This window comes from Eschrichtius robustus, chromosome 10 (genome assembly GCF_028021215.1).
Source record: "Eschrichtius robustus isolate mEscRob2 chromosome 10, mEscRob2.pri, whole genome shotgun sequence".
Classification (NCBI taxonomy): Eukaryota; Metazoa; Chordata; class Mammalia; order Artiodactyla; family Eschrichtiidae; genus Eschrichtius; species Eschrichtius robustus.
In genome coordinates this window covers 36,698,584-36,714,194 of record NC_090833.1, presented here as the reverse complement: position 1 = coordinate 36,714,194, position 15,611 = coordinate 36,698,584, and the positions used below count along the sequence as shown (strand labels likewise).

Here is a 15,611-nt window from a genome sequence, read left to right as displayed (position 1 = left end):
TGAGTCAAGATAGTTAAAATATGTACTGAACGTGCAAGAACTCAAGGAAATTGGAAAGCAGACTGAGCATGTTGGGAGTTAACAGGGAAAGCTTTGCAAAAGAGAGGCCTGAAAGGATTGGTATAATTTGGGTTAGAAGACTGGATCAACGGCATGTTAGCAAAAATGCACATGACTGAGGTGGGGGGTAAAAACGAAGATAGGCCTATTTGGGGCTGAGAATCTGCTTGGATAGGCAAAGTGGGACCAGATCCTGGAAAAATGATATTTTGGGGCTCAGCCCATTATTAAGTAGAGGGAGATGATAAGGATTCTGTGATAGGAGACCAACATAACAAATAAAAGTCCAATATTTTAGAAAGCTTCAAGTCTTAGGTATGTGCAGGCTAAGTTTTAGATCCCCCAAATTCCTCTAACTTAGCTAAAAACAAATAAGGCCCACAACTAGGATGATAGCAATAGAATTGAGTATTTGGGAATAAATCAGAGATTTGAAGGTAGAGTCCATCATTCAGGATTTGTTACAAAGGATTGAATATAGGAGATGATGTTCAGGGAAATATAAAAAACAATTAGTGAATTGGGAGATAGGACTAAAGAAGTTATATGGAAAAGCAGCGCAGGATAGGCTGAAAGAGAGTTTAAGGGACATGGAGGATAGAGGAAGTATTCTAATTGGAATACTCAAAGAAGAAGAAAGAATATGGGACAGAGGCAGTGTTTAAAGAAGCCCAAGAAATCCCCAGCAGGATTTTTTTTTAAAGCCATACGTTACAGACATACCTCATAGCCACAGGTCTTAAGAGCAGTCAGGAAAAAAGACATTGTCTTCAGAGGAGGTCAACAGCTGATTTTTCAGTAGCAACAGAGGAAGCCAGGAACAGTGGAATGATACCTAAACTGTTCTGAGAGAAAATAACTATCATATCCAGCGGAAATATTTTTCAAGGAAGAAGGCAAAATTAAGGTATTTCCAGACGACAAAAACAGAGAATTGCCAGTACTGGACCCTTGCTAGAAATCCTTCTTTTAAGGAAGTTCTAAAATATCTATAATTATTTGAGATGCAAAGGAAAATGAGAACAATAAAAATACAAAGTGACTAAGTTAAAACACACACAGGTTGTATAAAACAGTAATAATTTATTATTGAGTTTAAAAAAAGAGAGAAAATACACAGCAAAGATAGCATATACATTGGGAAGGGATTTTAAAGAAATTGAAGTATATTGTTAGGTCTTTTTAAGTGTAAAAACCCGTATCTCAGAGGTAGTTAGGAATACCAGACTAAAGATGAGGAGAGATCATGCCCAAAGTCAACCATGAAGTAACCCTTGAACGTTGAGCGTGAAAGAAAGCTCTGTGAAAGAAAAAATATAGAAAAAAATAGAAAGCTGATTTTGAAAATCGTTTTTAGGGAACGGAAAGAGGAGGAGCCATATACTGATCTGACATTCAATGAGAATATTAGATTGAGATATTCCAAGAAAAAGAGAAATTCTTATTAGTGAAAGTGTTCAAAGCAAAGATTTACTGGATAAATACATTGTGGAGGGGATTTCTGCAATGGACAGGAGATTTGGCTGTTCTCCCATCTTTGCAGTTCTCTTATTCTGACTCATACCTATGAAAGAGTACTTCCTTCAGAAATTGAGAATACTTCTTTCAGAATCACACACATTTGGTTAGAGCTATCAAAATCAACCAGTGGCTTGATAACTCCATCACAGACGTGTTCAAGTGTCACGGGCATGCTTGGTTCTAGGTTAGCCATGCGTTTTCACAGGCTTGGTCTTGGCCCATCTAGAAGTATTTATCAGGCCACATGCGCTCATGGATGTATGATACTAGACCAGGGATGATATTTAAAATATTAAACAACTGGAATGACAGGCACCAACAATCAGAACAAATGCTGGATATAGACTAGAGCCATACTAGTTTAGCCATACTAGGGCAAATTGGCTGATTAGAACTAAAGTAAAAACTTAATCATGTTTTCCATGAGGTGTGAGACATCTAGTGTAATACTTTTTGCATAGTCTTTGTCTACAGCTGGCTGAAAACATTTTCTTCTAGCCACCAAGACGGTGGTTAAAAACAAAAATTAGTTGTTGATAGTGATTTTCTTGAATGTCAGAATAAACATCAAGATGATATGAGGCTGGTGTATTTCCAGAGACCTGGCAGTGTCCGTAACATGATGAGACAAATTTTAGTTTCAGGTTCATAAACCCATTTCATACCTTTATGTCACACCTTACCTGCCATTCTCTAACATAATGGCCATAAATATATATACCTTTCCATTTGCTGCATGAGCCACTGAAATACAGTGTTGCAAATTTGTCATCAGACTTTTGTGCTTTTACTCTTTTGTTCCTTCTTTCACAGATCCTTCTCTACGCTTTTCTTTATATTGTTTTCAGAAATGTGATTTTCAATTCTCTCCTTTCTTCCTAGCTTTCTTCAGTCCAGTTATTTGATGTTATTTCATTAGGGAAGTTGAGAAACTATGAAGGAAAGTCAGTAGGAGATATTTTTGTGAGGATTTGCTTTTTTTTTTTTTTTTAAGCTTAAGCCATTTAAGTTTTAAACTAAACTGTTGCTAAAGAAAACTAAAATAATGTTCTGTCCTGGGGCTCTGGTTCTCTGAGAATGCTGAGATAAAATTAAGACTCTGAGGATATTAAAAAGAGGCTCTAAGAACCACAAAAACAAAGATGGTCAGCCTTGTGAGTGCCAGGCTCAGTTCTGTCAGCACTATCCTATCAACACACAGCTAAATGCATAAGAGAAGAGTGCAGGTATGTGTTAAATTTTATTTTTTGAATATTCACATGTTCAAAATTCAAAACAGTATACAATAAAAAGTCTCTTTCCTACCTCTTATACCACAGCCACCCAGTTCCTAAGGTCACCAGAGATATTTTATGCACATAAAAGTAAATATGTATATATAGTCCTCTTCTACCCTTCTGTACACAAATGGTAGCTTACCACACACTTTGTGGTACCCGTGGATGCCAGTGTTTGGTGCATATTTATGTATGTCTATATGGGCTGTCCAGTGTATCCTCAGGAAATGTCACAATAAAATGTTCTGTTTTAAAGATTTCTATGTTTTAATTTTATTTTGTTCCTTTTCTCTCAAATTAACCTTGATTCTAGATTTACTACCAGAAGCATAAAGGAAAAGGGATGAAAAGATAGCCCTAAAAATTTAGACCTAGGAGGGCAGGGATGTAGGGCCAGCAGGATTCTCTGGACAGCTAGAGGCCTTCTGTGCCTCGGTATGATTGGATCTGTGCCGCAGTAGTTCCAGGAATAGAGTAGACCTTCTTACATGGCAGATGACAGCCTAGGCTCTGGAAGTTGGCTTGGGGATTTTAGCAAAAAGAATCATGTGGTACTTTGCCTCAGCAGAGCCTTCAGCACCTAAATGTAAAGCTTCTCTTAGTTAGTACCAAGGAAACTCTGAGAATTGTCAGAATATGGTAAGTAGAAGACTGTGAATGGGAGGCTTTGTAAATGGTAAAATGCTATACAGGTATGCTATATCAGACTAGATTTCAGCCGTTACCTGCAGCTGATGAGCTCCAAAAAGAGCGAAACCTATTAGGTCCTGCAGTACTGGCTTAAGATAGTATAAAACCTTGATTATGTTCCATTTGTATGTTGTTTTGTTTTGTCATATTTTGTGCTGGGGAAGGGAATAGCTCCCATTTAGTCTCCTTGAGCTAGTGTATTTCCTCTGCAGTCCATTCTTCTTATAAGTCACCTGAATGAGATCATCCCAAAAGGGAAATCTGATCAAGTCTGATTAGATTGTGACCTGGTCTAATCCAAATGGCCAGGTTTTTCTCCCTAGGCAATCTCATCTACTCCCATACCTTTAATTGCCCCAATATGATGACAACTCCAGAATCTTCTTTGCTAACCTCTTTTTCTCCTGAATCACTGCTGGATATGTGTTCTTTCGATGCTCAACTGACATTTCAGATCAGCCAAACTGACTGTTAACCTTCCCTACCTCTCCTTCCCTCTACCCTACTGCTACACAACACCACACATACACACATCCCCAAACAAAAACTTATCATTTTTCCTGCATTTCTTGCTTGGTTGTTTAAGTACAGTCCTCCCAGACACATAAACTAAAAGCCTAAGAGGTATTGTCTACTCTTTCTTCTTTCTCACCACCTCCCACAAAACAAAACAAAACAAAAAATAAAACAAAAAAACTGGCTATCAAGCTCTAAAGATTTGCCTCTGAAATATGTCTTAAATTGGTCTCCTTTCCAGATCCTCAGTTACTGCCTACTTCAGGCCTTTATACCACTTTGGGGGACAACTACAATAGCTGCCCAACTAGCTTTCCTGTCTCTAATTTCTCCTCTTATTTACTATCTCCACTTCTCCTAGGGTGACCTCTTTAAAGACCAAATATGGTCGTATCACTCCCTTCCTTGAAACTCTTCAGTGGCTCACCTGTAAGATACAGTTCATGTTCCTCAGCCTGGTGTACTTAAGCTTTTCTCGATCTAGCCCCTGACTCTTCCCTCCTTGACGCTTCAGCAGCTTACTGCTTATAACTTCCCAGATTGACCATGTGTTGTATTTGTTAGCTGTAGTTGTACCACCTGTTGCCCTCCTGGAATTCCTGTTCCCTGAATCCATCCTATCATCCCCATCCATTAGTAGGCTGGAGCCAGCTCCTACCAGCTAGGGAGAACTGGTTGTTAAATATTCAGGAATTTGGCAAGCCAGTTTTTAACTTGAAAAGCAGCTGTGATGGGGGTATTTATACCACACATATCAGCAAATATTACAAATCAGAACTCCCCTTCACCCCCACCCCACCCCAGCATGCCACAACCCCTACTGAAATTCTGGCTTAGATGGTTCCTCTTTAAAACCTTTCCTGCTCAGCCCTTACCCTCACACACACAAAATTAATTGCTATTTATAAACACTTGACATGCTTTATTATAGCATTGGTCACCATATAGTGTAACTCTTTGTTTTCAAGTCACCTTTTAATGCTAAAGTCTTGAGTTCCTAGGACAGAGTCCATGTCTCAATTGTCTTTGCATGTCATTCATTCATTCCTTCAACATTCATTGAGTTGATACACTTAATATGTATCAGGCACTGTTCTCAGAGTACAAAGATGGAAGGATTTAGCCACTGTCTGTAAGAAGTTCATAGCCTAGTCCATGGGAAGAGAGAAATTCAAATAGTCCATTACAATACAGTGAGACAAGTACGTTGCTAGAAGTCTGTGCAAGACACGTTGAAGCCTGGAGGAAAAAACCCTTCCCAGGGTAATGGGGAAGTCTTCACAGAGCAGGTAAGACTTAAAGGATGAACAAAAATTTGTTGCCTGTAAATAGGTGCTACAGTTAGTATCTTTATAGATAGAATTTTTTAATAGAAAATTTTCCCACTCTGGACAGTACACAAGGTTCTTTGTTTCAGAGTAAATAGTTTTATGTGAAAACCCTGTGTAAATGTCTATGAATCAGGCATTCTTTGAATGAGCAGAGAAAGCACTGAATACTGTATCTGTAATCACAATGTTGTGTAGCAAACCATCCCAAAACTCCATAGCCTAGAATTATTATTATTTAATAATAATTTAGTATCTCTCATGCATTTAGCAGGCCTAGCTGCTTCTGGCTGGGCTCACTTGTGCATCTGCAGTCAGCTGGCAAGTCAGCCAGGGTCTGGCTGGTTTAGGATGCCCTTGGCTAAGTCAGCTCAGCTCTCCTCCATGTGTCTCTCCCAGCATTCTAGCAGGCTAGGTTCCCATGGTGGTGGCAGGGGCCCAAGAAAAGAAGTGGAAACATGCAAGTATATGTGCAGGTCTCTACTTACCTCATGCTTGCTACTGTCCACTTAACTAAAGCAAATCACGTGACTAAGTCCAGGGTTAGTGTGGGAGAAATAGATACAGGGAAATGTAAAAAATTGGGGCCATTGCTGCAGTCAATCTGCCACAAACACATACTCTGTGTAAGCTGTGTTCTAGACCTTATGTTACTCTGCAGGTGTTACTTGCCAGTGAATTTGCTTCCAGCTGGTTGGATGCTCTGGGTGATAATGAGCAAACTTCTCTGAGCAGTCTGGACCTATTAATCTTATCTCCGTTTTGGGTTTCATTTTTATCCCACTATTGAAATGACATTTATTATTTGGGAGGCTGAAGAGTCATTTGTTTAGTGATATCCATGTCCTATTAAACTCCTTTACATATTCTAGTCACTTAGATTTTTTTTACTAAAAAGCCATGGTGTCCACAACAAGGAGAAAATATCTTGTGGAGGTTTAAAAAACATGTTTTTAAAGGTCAGTTATTGGGGAATTCCCTGGTGGTCCAGTGGTTAGGACTCGGTGCTTTCACTGCCATGACCTGGGTTCAATCCCTGGTCGGGGAACTAAGATCCTGCAAGCTGCACGGCGTGGCCAAAAAAAGAAAAAATAAAGGTCAATTATTTAATCTCTCCAACTTAGCATTTAATAAGCTAGATTCTTCATGCAAAACTTCAAACTGGGAGAACTCTCAGTCCATCTGTGAAAAGCAAACAGATTTTATTTATTGAGACCTTAGGAACAAAGCAGCCCCTTTACTTTTAACTAGTAGCCTTGGGAATAGGAAACATTAATAACAGTTCATAGAATGTACTCTTTTGGGTCTTTGTCCAGAAGTGACTAAAATATCCAAGATTCAAACCTGGTTTTGTTTGTTTTTAATAAGATTCATGTGAAATGTTTGTTTCATTTTCATCATCCTCATCATTGGTGAGAAAGGGAAGCTGGAGGGACCAGTAGTAGTAGAAGGGCAGTGGACAGAGAAAGTATTGAGACAAGTGGACAAATGGAGAAATGCTAGAAGGGGTCACAAGTGGAAAAGTGAGTGGCCAGGTCAGAAAATAAATCTGCAGAGCCAACTTCTGAGCAAGAGGTTAGAGCCGCAGTCTACCTCGCAGATGGACCCCAATGGCTCTTCTCCCCAGAAGGAAGGTCAGTGTGGCATAAAGGATCACATAGGGTTCCCTTGACTTTGATTTCACTCTGTATCTGAGTTTTTCTGCTAGGTGTGCCCACAGGTGGGAGGGCTTATTGCAGTTCTCAAAAACCATTTTAGGTAGGGCAGGGAACTGGCTAATGAAAGCAGCTGCCTGAGGAAAGATTTCATGATCAAAATTTTTTAAGGGAAATAATAATACTTCAAGAAAATGATTTTTTTTCACAATTTAAGATGTTGATTTAAAAAATAGACTTAAAATAGGTTACTCTATGGACATAAATTCAACCTTGCATTGGCTGCATTCAGAATAATAATCCAAAGTCTTCTCACAGGATAGTGTCATGGGAGAGCACTGGCAGAGCAATCTGGGTTCTAGCCCCACCTTTGCCCTTTGCTTACTGTGTACATCTCTCTATCCAGCTGTATAGTGAAGGCTTTGGGACTTGAAGATCTCTTGCTGTCAACGCTCACATACTGACTTGTTCTTTGGGTCTCTGAGGTTTTCGTAGATCCTAACCTCAGTTACACTGTAATTTTGATCTCTTCTAGAGTAAGATGAGTGGGGTGAGGGAGCTGCTATATGGAGTCACATTGAGTATAATATTGGTGGCAGAAGGTCAAAAGAGGCTCGGTATAAACCCAACTGAGTATAAACCCTCAGTTACTGCCCACTTTTGCCACTAGATGGCGATTAGACATTTGAAAGACTTAAGAATTGACTAGCTAAGACCCTGATGGACCATCTTAAGAAATGAAGAGACTGTCGGCCAGGGCTGTAACTCATGTGTGTCTTAAGCCCTGTCAAACTAGTCAGCAGTAGTTTTAGCAGTGAAAAGGTAGAGTTACCTATAGTTTATACCTTAGGTAGAGTTACCTAAGGTTAAGAATCTTTTATCAAAGAGGGGGATATGATAAAATCATGATGCGTGTAAAGTAAGCAACAGAGAATTGATGAATTCATCAAATACCAGTATACTTGAGTGAAGGATCATTCTTTTTTAAATTTAATTTAATTTCATTTTTTACTGAAGTATAGTTGAATTACAATGTTGTGTTACTGCTGTACAGCAAAGTGACTCAGCTATACATATATATACATTCTTTTTCATATTCTTTTCCATTATGGTTTATCACAGGATATTGAATATAGTTCCCTGTGCTATACAGTAGAACCTTGTTGTTTATCAATTCTGTATATACCAGTTTTCATGGTATATATACCATGCAACCCCAAACTCCCAATCCAACCCTCTCCCACCCACCTCCCCTTTGGCAACCGCCAGTCTGTTCTCTATAAGGACCATACTTTGAAACCTTAAAACTGGTAAAGATAAAGAAAGAGATGTAAAAATGGTATTAACACTAGAGGTGCTGCCATGTGGAAATATAAAAGTTTTTAGTTCAACAAGTTAGAGTAACTCTATGCGTGAAAGGTCTATCAGTGAACATTAAGGGAAACGAGAAATGCTTAGGGAACATCTCTGAACTCTGGATGTGACATAAAGAGAGACAGCTGAGCCCTTCTATATCAGCGGTTAGCAAACTTTTTCTGTGAAGGGTCAGGAAGCAAATATTTTAGGCTTACCGGCCAGTTTAGGCTTACTGTCCACTCAACTCTACCATTATAGTGTGAGGTAACTGTATACAATATGTAAATGAATGGGTGTGACTGTGTTCCAATAAAACTTTACTTACAAAAACAGGCAGCAGGCAGGATTTGGCCTGGGTGCCATAGTTTGCCAAACCATTTGTGGGTGAAAGCTAGGGTCCATAAGTAGTTCTCCTTTCTAGGCCTCAGACTCTGGCTTCTTCTGTCAAATGAGTTGGATTAGCTGATCTCTGACATTTTTCAGATTTTGTGTCCTTTAGTACCTCTCTCTGAAGCTAAGTGATCCACAAGGCTGACCCAGAGTGATATTTCTTTTTATTTTTAAGATCAAATTAAAAAAAAAAATCAAGCTTGAACAAATTTGTAAGTTTCTAGAGCAGGATTTCTCAACCTTGACACTATTGACATTTGGGGCCGGATAATCCTTTGTTGTAGGGGAGCTGTCTTATGCCTTGTAGGATGTTTAACAGCATCTCTAGACTCCTCTACCTACTAGATGTCAGTTCCGTAGAACACCCCAACCCCCCCCGTGTTATGACAACCAAGAATGTCTCCAGACATTGCCAGATGCCCCCTGGGAAGCAAGATTACCTCCACTTGAAAACCACAGCTCTAGAAACTTTAAGAGTAACTGGAAGAATAACAAAAATGGAAATCAGGGCATGTAACCCAGGACGGCCACCAAGATAATAAACATACTTCTTTAGGAACAAGGCCAAAAAAGCCAAAACCAAGAGGAACCAAGAGGAACAAGAGGAACAACCAGCATATTAGAAAGAGAATGGCAGGGAATTCCCTGGCGGTCCAGTGGTTAAGACTCCGTGCTTTCACTGCTGAGGGCCCGGGTTCCACCAGGGAACTAGGATCCCACAAGCCTCTCAGCTCAGCCAAAAAAAGCAAAGCAAACAAAAAAAAGAGAAGGGCAATGAGAATTTTATTCACCCAGTTAAGAGGGGCTGGAAAATGGGTAGCAGATGACTTTTTTTTTTTTTTTTTCTTTTTTTGGCTGCACCAGGTCTTAGTTGCCACGTGTGGGATCTTTAGTTGCTTGCAGCATGAGGGCTCTTTTAGTTGCGTCATGCGGGATCTAGTTCCCTGACCAGTAATCGAACCTGGACCCCCTGCATTGGGAGCTTGGAGTCTTAACCATTGGACCACCAAGGAAGTCCTGGTAGCAGATGACTTTTTAATGTTGATTTAGATCATTTTATTGAAAGTGTTCCTGAAACCATTGAACCAAAATAGAGGGCTACCTATAATGGGTAGCTGAAAAGTCAAACTAAAACAAAGAAACATGGATGAAGAGAAATATAAAAAAGACCACTATTAAAGAATACCAAGAATATTTACTCTTCACTATTTTATATTTAATGAGATCTCTAACAGAAAGAATTCATACTGGGTGAATTCATTAGCCCTTTTCTATGGGTCCTGGGTATTTTGTTTTGCTTTGGATAAATCAAGTGTGGTTTATTCCTACAGTAGAATATTATTTAGTAGGGAAAATGCAGTACAGCTTCACACAACTACATAGATGGATCCTTGAAGCTAGGTTTTAAATGTCAGTAAAGCTGGTCCTTTAATAAGTCTAGATCATGTAGCCAGCTTGGAAGTTAGTTGCAAATAAAAGCCAAAATCATCTCTATTCATTAATAAGGGTGTACTTGTTTTCCATCTACCTTTTATTTATGCCCATATTCTTTTAAGAATTTATTCTCTTCCAAGTGTGATATTAATCGTAGTCTACAAGCCCTGATTATCCAAATAGCTTTGTACAAGGAATTTTTTGTTTGTCTTGTTTTGTTTATTTTCCTTACAATGACTTTAACACAGTGTGATATTTTCCGAACAGTGATCTAAGAGATCTAAAAACATTAATTCTAGTCTCAGATTCTACTTTTAACTTGCTCTGTGACCTGGGGCAGTCTCTCCCCTGCTAAGGAAATGGTTTCTTTATCTGTAATATGGTAGAGAGATTCCCCAACTCTGGCCCCAGGATGGCTACATAAGAATCATCTTTGAGGCCTTGTTTAAAATTTAGATTTCTGTGCTTCATTCCCAAATTCCAATTCTGTAGTCTAGGGTAAGGCCTAGGAAGCCCAGGTGTTCTAGTGCATGGCCAGGTTTGAGAACAATTAGAGGTGATCTCTAAGGTCCTTTCAACTCTAAAATGCAGTGGTTATATCAAATATGTATTTCCCTAAATAACCTTTATTATATTATTTTCTGAAAGCTTTTTTATGTTCTACAAGAAATAATTGAGATTACTACATTGTACTTTCCCCACATATGCACATTGGTACAGCTTTACATAAACTTGGTTTGCTATAATGTGGTCAGCTTATGGCTTGGGTGATAATCTTGATCCCCAAAATGTATTAGAAGATGGTTTCTCTTTTCACCAGAATGCTATATCATAGTTTCTTTGTTTTTAATCTTGGATTTAGAGAAGGATTAAATAGTTTGATATCCTGATTTCTGTATAACTATAAAAGTGGAATAAAATTAGAAATTCTATGTGGTTGTTAATTTCTGTTTGTTTTCCTTTAATTTACAGAATGCTCTTTTCAGTTGCATTAGCAGAAATGAAAGTAAGTATATTGTTGATGGTTATACAAGCAATCCAAAGAGCAAAACACAGTTTACAGAATATGATTTAGCTGTTATAAATATTGCCAAAACTCTGACATTATAACTTAGGCTGTTACTAAACCGTCTGAAGGAATGTGCACAGCAGGATTCTGATAGGCTCTTTCCTCTGGAGTGTTTGGGCCATTCATGAATTCGAACAATTCCCATGTCCTAATTACAGATTTACAAAGCAGATATCAGTGCTGGGTGTTTTAGAGGAAGATCATGCCCCACTTGGATAAACAGGAAGTTGAGCACTCCCATGTGATATAAACAGAAGTTGAACACTCCCACGTAATACAACGCAATATAATTGCAGCACTTGCTGAGGGCTGCCTCTCAGTTCATTCAGCAGATATTCACTGACTGGTTGCTCTGTGCAGGGCAGATGCACACCTGTGGGGGACACAACCTGTACACAAAGAACTCTGGGACACGGTGGGTATGGGATAGAGTTACTGATAAGGTGCCGAGGGAGTTCAGAGGAAGGAGGGATCACATCTTGCAGGGGCGCTTAGAGGTGACTTCATGGAGTTGGTAGCTGAACTGGGCCTTGAAGGGTGGACATGATGTGAGCAGTAGAGGTTGGAGGAAGGGCATTCCAGCTGAAGGGAACAGTGAGAGCAGTTGGAGATGGGGAAACAGGTGTGAGGAGTAAAGAGTTGTTAGGTGAGCTTGGCAGTGGGGTGTATTAAAGTATAAGAAACATTAGCTGTCTGTACTTTATCTTCTACTCTTTCTAACTGGGGTTTAGTTCAAGATTTTCCAGATAGTCTTTAGCACATAATCCTATATCCTCCCACACTGTGAGGAAGCCAGCCTAATTGGGGCATCAGAAGACAGGCATCTTTGTCCTATTCTCACTTGTCTCCTCTGTCCTCAGCATCCCTCACCCCTGCCCCCAGTTTTAGCTTCATTGAGGTTGACAATGATAATGTAGCCATTAATGATTGTTCTTTGTGATTAAAATGAACAATTCAGCAATGAACAATGTAAGTTTGTTAGTAATTTCAAATCAAAAACTTAGCTGGCACAATAGGTATGAAACAGTTTCCTTGTCCAGGAAAGAGGCTTGTCTTGCTATCAGTTTAGTCCTACTTTAGTTCATTTGTGTATGATTTTATCATTATCATTATTTCTGGAAGTCGCCTGAGTTCCCTGCTCATTCCTTGGTCTGTGGAATCCACCAGAAACCTGATTCTGGTTCCTCTATAACCATCCCTACTTATTATCAGAGGTTTCCTACCTGCCATTTTCTTAACCTTTTCCGGCCATACCTCTACCCTTTTGGCTCCCTTCAGCCTCCCACAGACCCCTTAGCCTCTCCTATGAGGACCTCTTGCTCTTCATTATAAATCCCACATCTGCACCCCCAGCCGCTCATCCTGCTCTTCCCAGATACCTTAAATAGTCCACCTTGATTTTTAAAAACACGTACATACAGAATCATTTATTCCAAATGTGGGTTTTATTTTTCAGTGTTGAAGCAAGTCATATCAGTTATGAGTTGAGGACTTTCAATTTAGGCATAGTCTTGGAGATTTTCAAACAGTATAGAACTTTTGGGATTTTGTTTCAAGATAGACAGTTATATAATTTGCAAATTTATGAAGTGGTCCTGGTATCTCTTAGTTTTTACTGGTCCTATTTTATAAATGTGAGGTATTTGGGGTTTTGTTTTATTTTGATATGTTTGATTTGTTTTGCTTTGGTTTGCTTTGTTTATGAATCTCCACAGATCTAACGTGGAAAGAAGCTGTTCCAGTGGTTCTCAACATGGGTGCTATTAGCATTTTGGGAAACAGTTTCGACTGTATGAGACTTTCCTGTATGTTGTGCAGCATTTAACAGCCCTGACCCCCATGTGCTAAATGCCAGCAGTCATCCTTAAGTCATCATGAAAACCAGAAACACTTCCACATGCATCCAAATTCTCCCAGGGGCTGGTACTGCTCCTGCTGAGAACCACTGCACTATAGACTATAAGTTGACAAATAATGACTTTCTCAGACCAGTGAGCACCTGAATGTCCCCATGGCCATGCTTATAGTAGTGCTGACTTTAAGTACGTGTCTTCTATGGCATGGTTTTATTTCTGAAATTCAAAAAGACACATTTTGTTCCATCATTATTATGATGATTTAATGTTAGCAAATAGCTGATTTCATTTCAATGTAATCTCCTTTTTTCTCCCCTAGTGGGCTCAGTTTGTTGCAGTTATGCAGGCCATCACACAAACTGCCGAGAATACTGTCAAGCCATTTTTCGAACAGACTCTTCTCCTGGTCCTTCTCAGATCAAAGCAGTGGAAAATTATTGTGCCTCTATTAGTCCACAATTAATACACTGTGTAAACAATTATACCCAATCTTATCCAATGAGGAACCCAACAGATAGTAAGTAAAAGCCACATATTCCTCTCATTTCAATCTTTGGTAAAATAATTTGTAAAAAAAAAAGAAGTAAATTCTTGAAGATATCTACAGTCTGGGTCATTTGGGAAATACCAGGCTTCCTTTGGTCTTTAGATTTGGCAGACTGGACATTATCATCACAGCTAAAAGATGCCGAGAAAGACAGTGCTGTCAAGGGTATGAAGAAACAGGCACTCTCTATTCTGAAGTGGGAAAATTCACTGGTATGGATATTTTAAGAGGGAAAATTGGGTTATGACCATGCGAATTTCAAATAATCATGCCTTTTAATCTAGCAATTCCATTTCTCAGAAATTATCCTTCACAAAAACTCACAAATTTTCAAAAATACATCTACACATATAAAGGATGTTTACTACAACATTGCTGGTATAGAGAAAAATTAAAAATGACCTAAACATCCACCAATAGGATATTGATTAAAGTTGATTAAATAAATTATGTATCTCTATAATAACAACGTTATACAATCAACATACTGGAAGATGTATTATGTAAATCAATGAAGTTAGAACACTCCCTCACACAATACACAAAAATAAACTCAAAATGGCTTAAAGACTTAATTATAAGACATGATACCATAAAACTCCTAGAAGAGAACATAGGAGAAACATTCTCTGACATAAATTTTAGCAATATATTCTTAGGTCAGTCTTCCAAGGCAAAAGAAATAGAAGCAAAATAAACAAATGAGACCTACTCAAACTTACAAGCTTTTGCACAGCATAGGAAGCCATAAACAAAATGAAAAGACAACCTAGGGCCTGGGAGAAAGTATTTATAAACAACGCGACCAACAAGGGCTTAATTTCCAAAATATACAAACAGCTTATACAACTCAATATCAAAAAAATAAACAATGCAATCAAAAAATGGACAGAAGACCTAAATAGACATTTCTCCAAAGAAGACATACAGATGACCAGCAGGCACATGAAAAGATGCTCAATATCGCTAATTGTTAGAGAAATGCAAATCAAAACTACAATGAGAGAGAGGGCAGACAGCAGAAGCAAGAACTACAATCCTGCAGCCTGTGGAACGAAAACCACATTCACAGAAACATAGGCAAGATGAAAAGACAGAGGGCTATGTACCAGATGAAGGAACAAGATAAAACCCCAGAAAAACAATTAAATGAAGTGGAGATAGGCAACCTTCCAGAAAAAGAATTCAGAATAATGATATTGAAGGTGATCCAGGACCTCGGAAAAAGAAGGGAGGCAAAGATCGAGAAGATGCAAGAAATGTTTAACAAAGATCTAGAAGAATTAAAGAACAAACAAACAGAGATGAACAACACAATAACTGAAATGAAAAATACACTAAAAGGAATCAATAGCAGAATAACTGAGGCAGAAGAACAGATAAGTGACTTGGAAGACAGAATGGTGGGATTCACTGCTGCAGAACAGAATAAAGAAAAAAGAATGAAAAGAAATGAAGGCAGCCTAAGAGACCTCTGGGACAACATTAAACGCAACAACATTTGCATTGTAGGGGTCCCAGAAGGAGAAGAAAGAGAGAAAGGACCCGATAAAATATTTGAAGAGATTATAGTCGAAAACTTCCCTAACATGGGAAAGGAAATAGCCACCCAAGTCCAGTAAGTGCAGAGAGTCCCATACAGGATAAACCCAAGGAGAAACACACCAAGACACATAGTAATCAAATTGACAAAAATTAAAGACAAAGAAAAATTATTGAAAGCAGCAAGGGAAAAATGACAAATAACATACAAGGGAACTCCCATAAGGTTAACAGCTGATTTCTGAGCAGAAACTCTACAAGCCAGAAGGGAGTGGCATGATAAAGTGATGAAATGGAAGAACCTACAACCAAGATTACTCTACCCAGCACAGATCTCATTCAGATTTGATGGAAAAATCAAAAGCTTTAC

General features: G+C 38.7%; 1 protein-coding gene across 2 annotated transcripts in view; it reads left to right on the top strand.

Annotated features, from left to right (window-relative positions):
• RECK (reversion inducing cysteine rich protein with kazal motifs) overlaps positions 1–15,611 on the top strand; it is a 75,391-nt gene that overhangs the window by 22,203 nt on the left and 37,577 nt on the right. For both annotated transcript variants that reach the window (XM_068553395.1, XM_068553396.1), the window contains 2 exons: positions 11,200–11,233; positions 13,472–13,669. In XM_068553395.1, the coding sequence (XP_068409496.1) occupies positions 11,200–11,233; positions 13,472–13,669 (232 nt within the window). The remainder of the gene's footprint in view (positions 1–11,199; positions 11,234–13,471; positions 13,670–15,611) is intronic.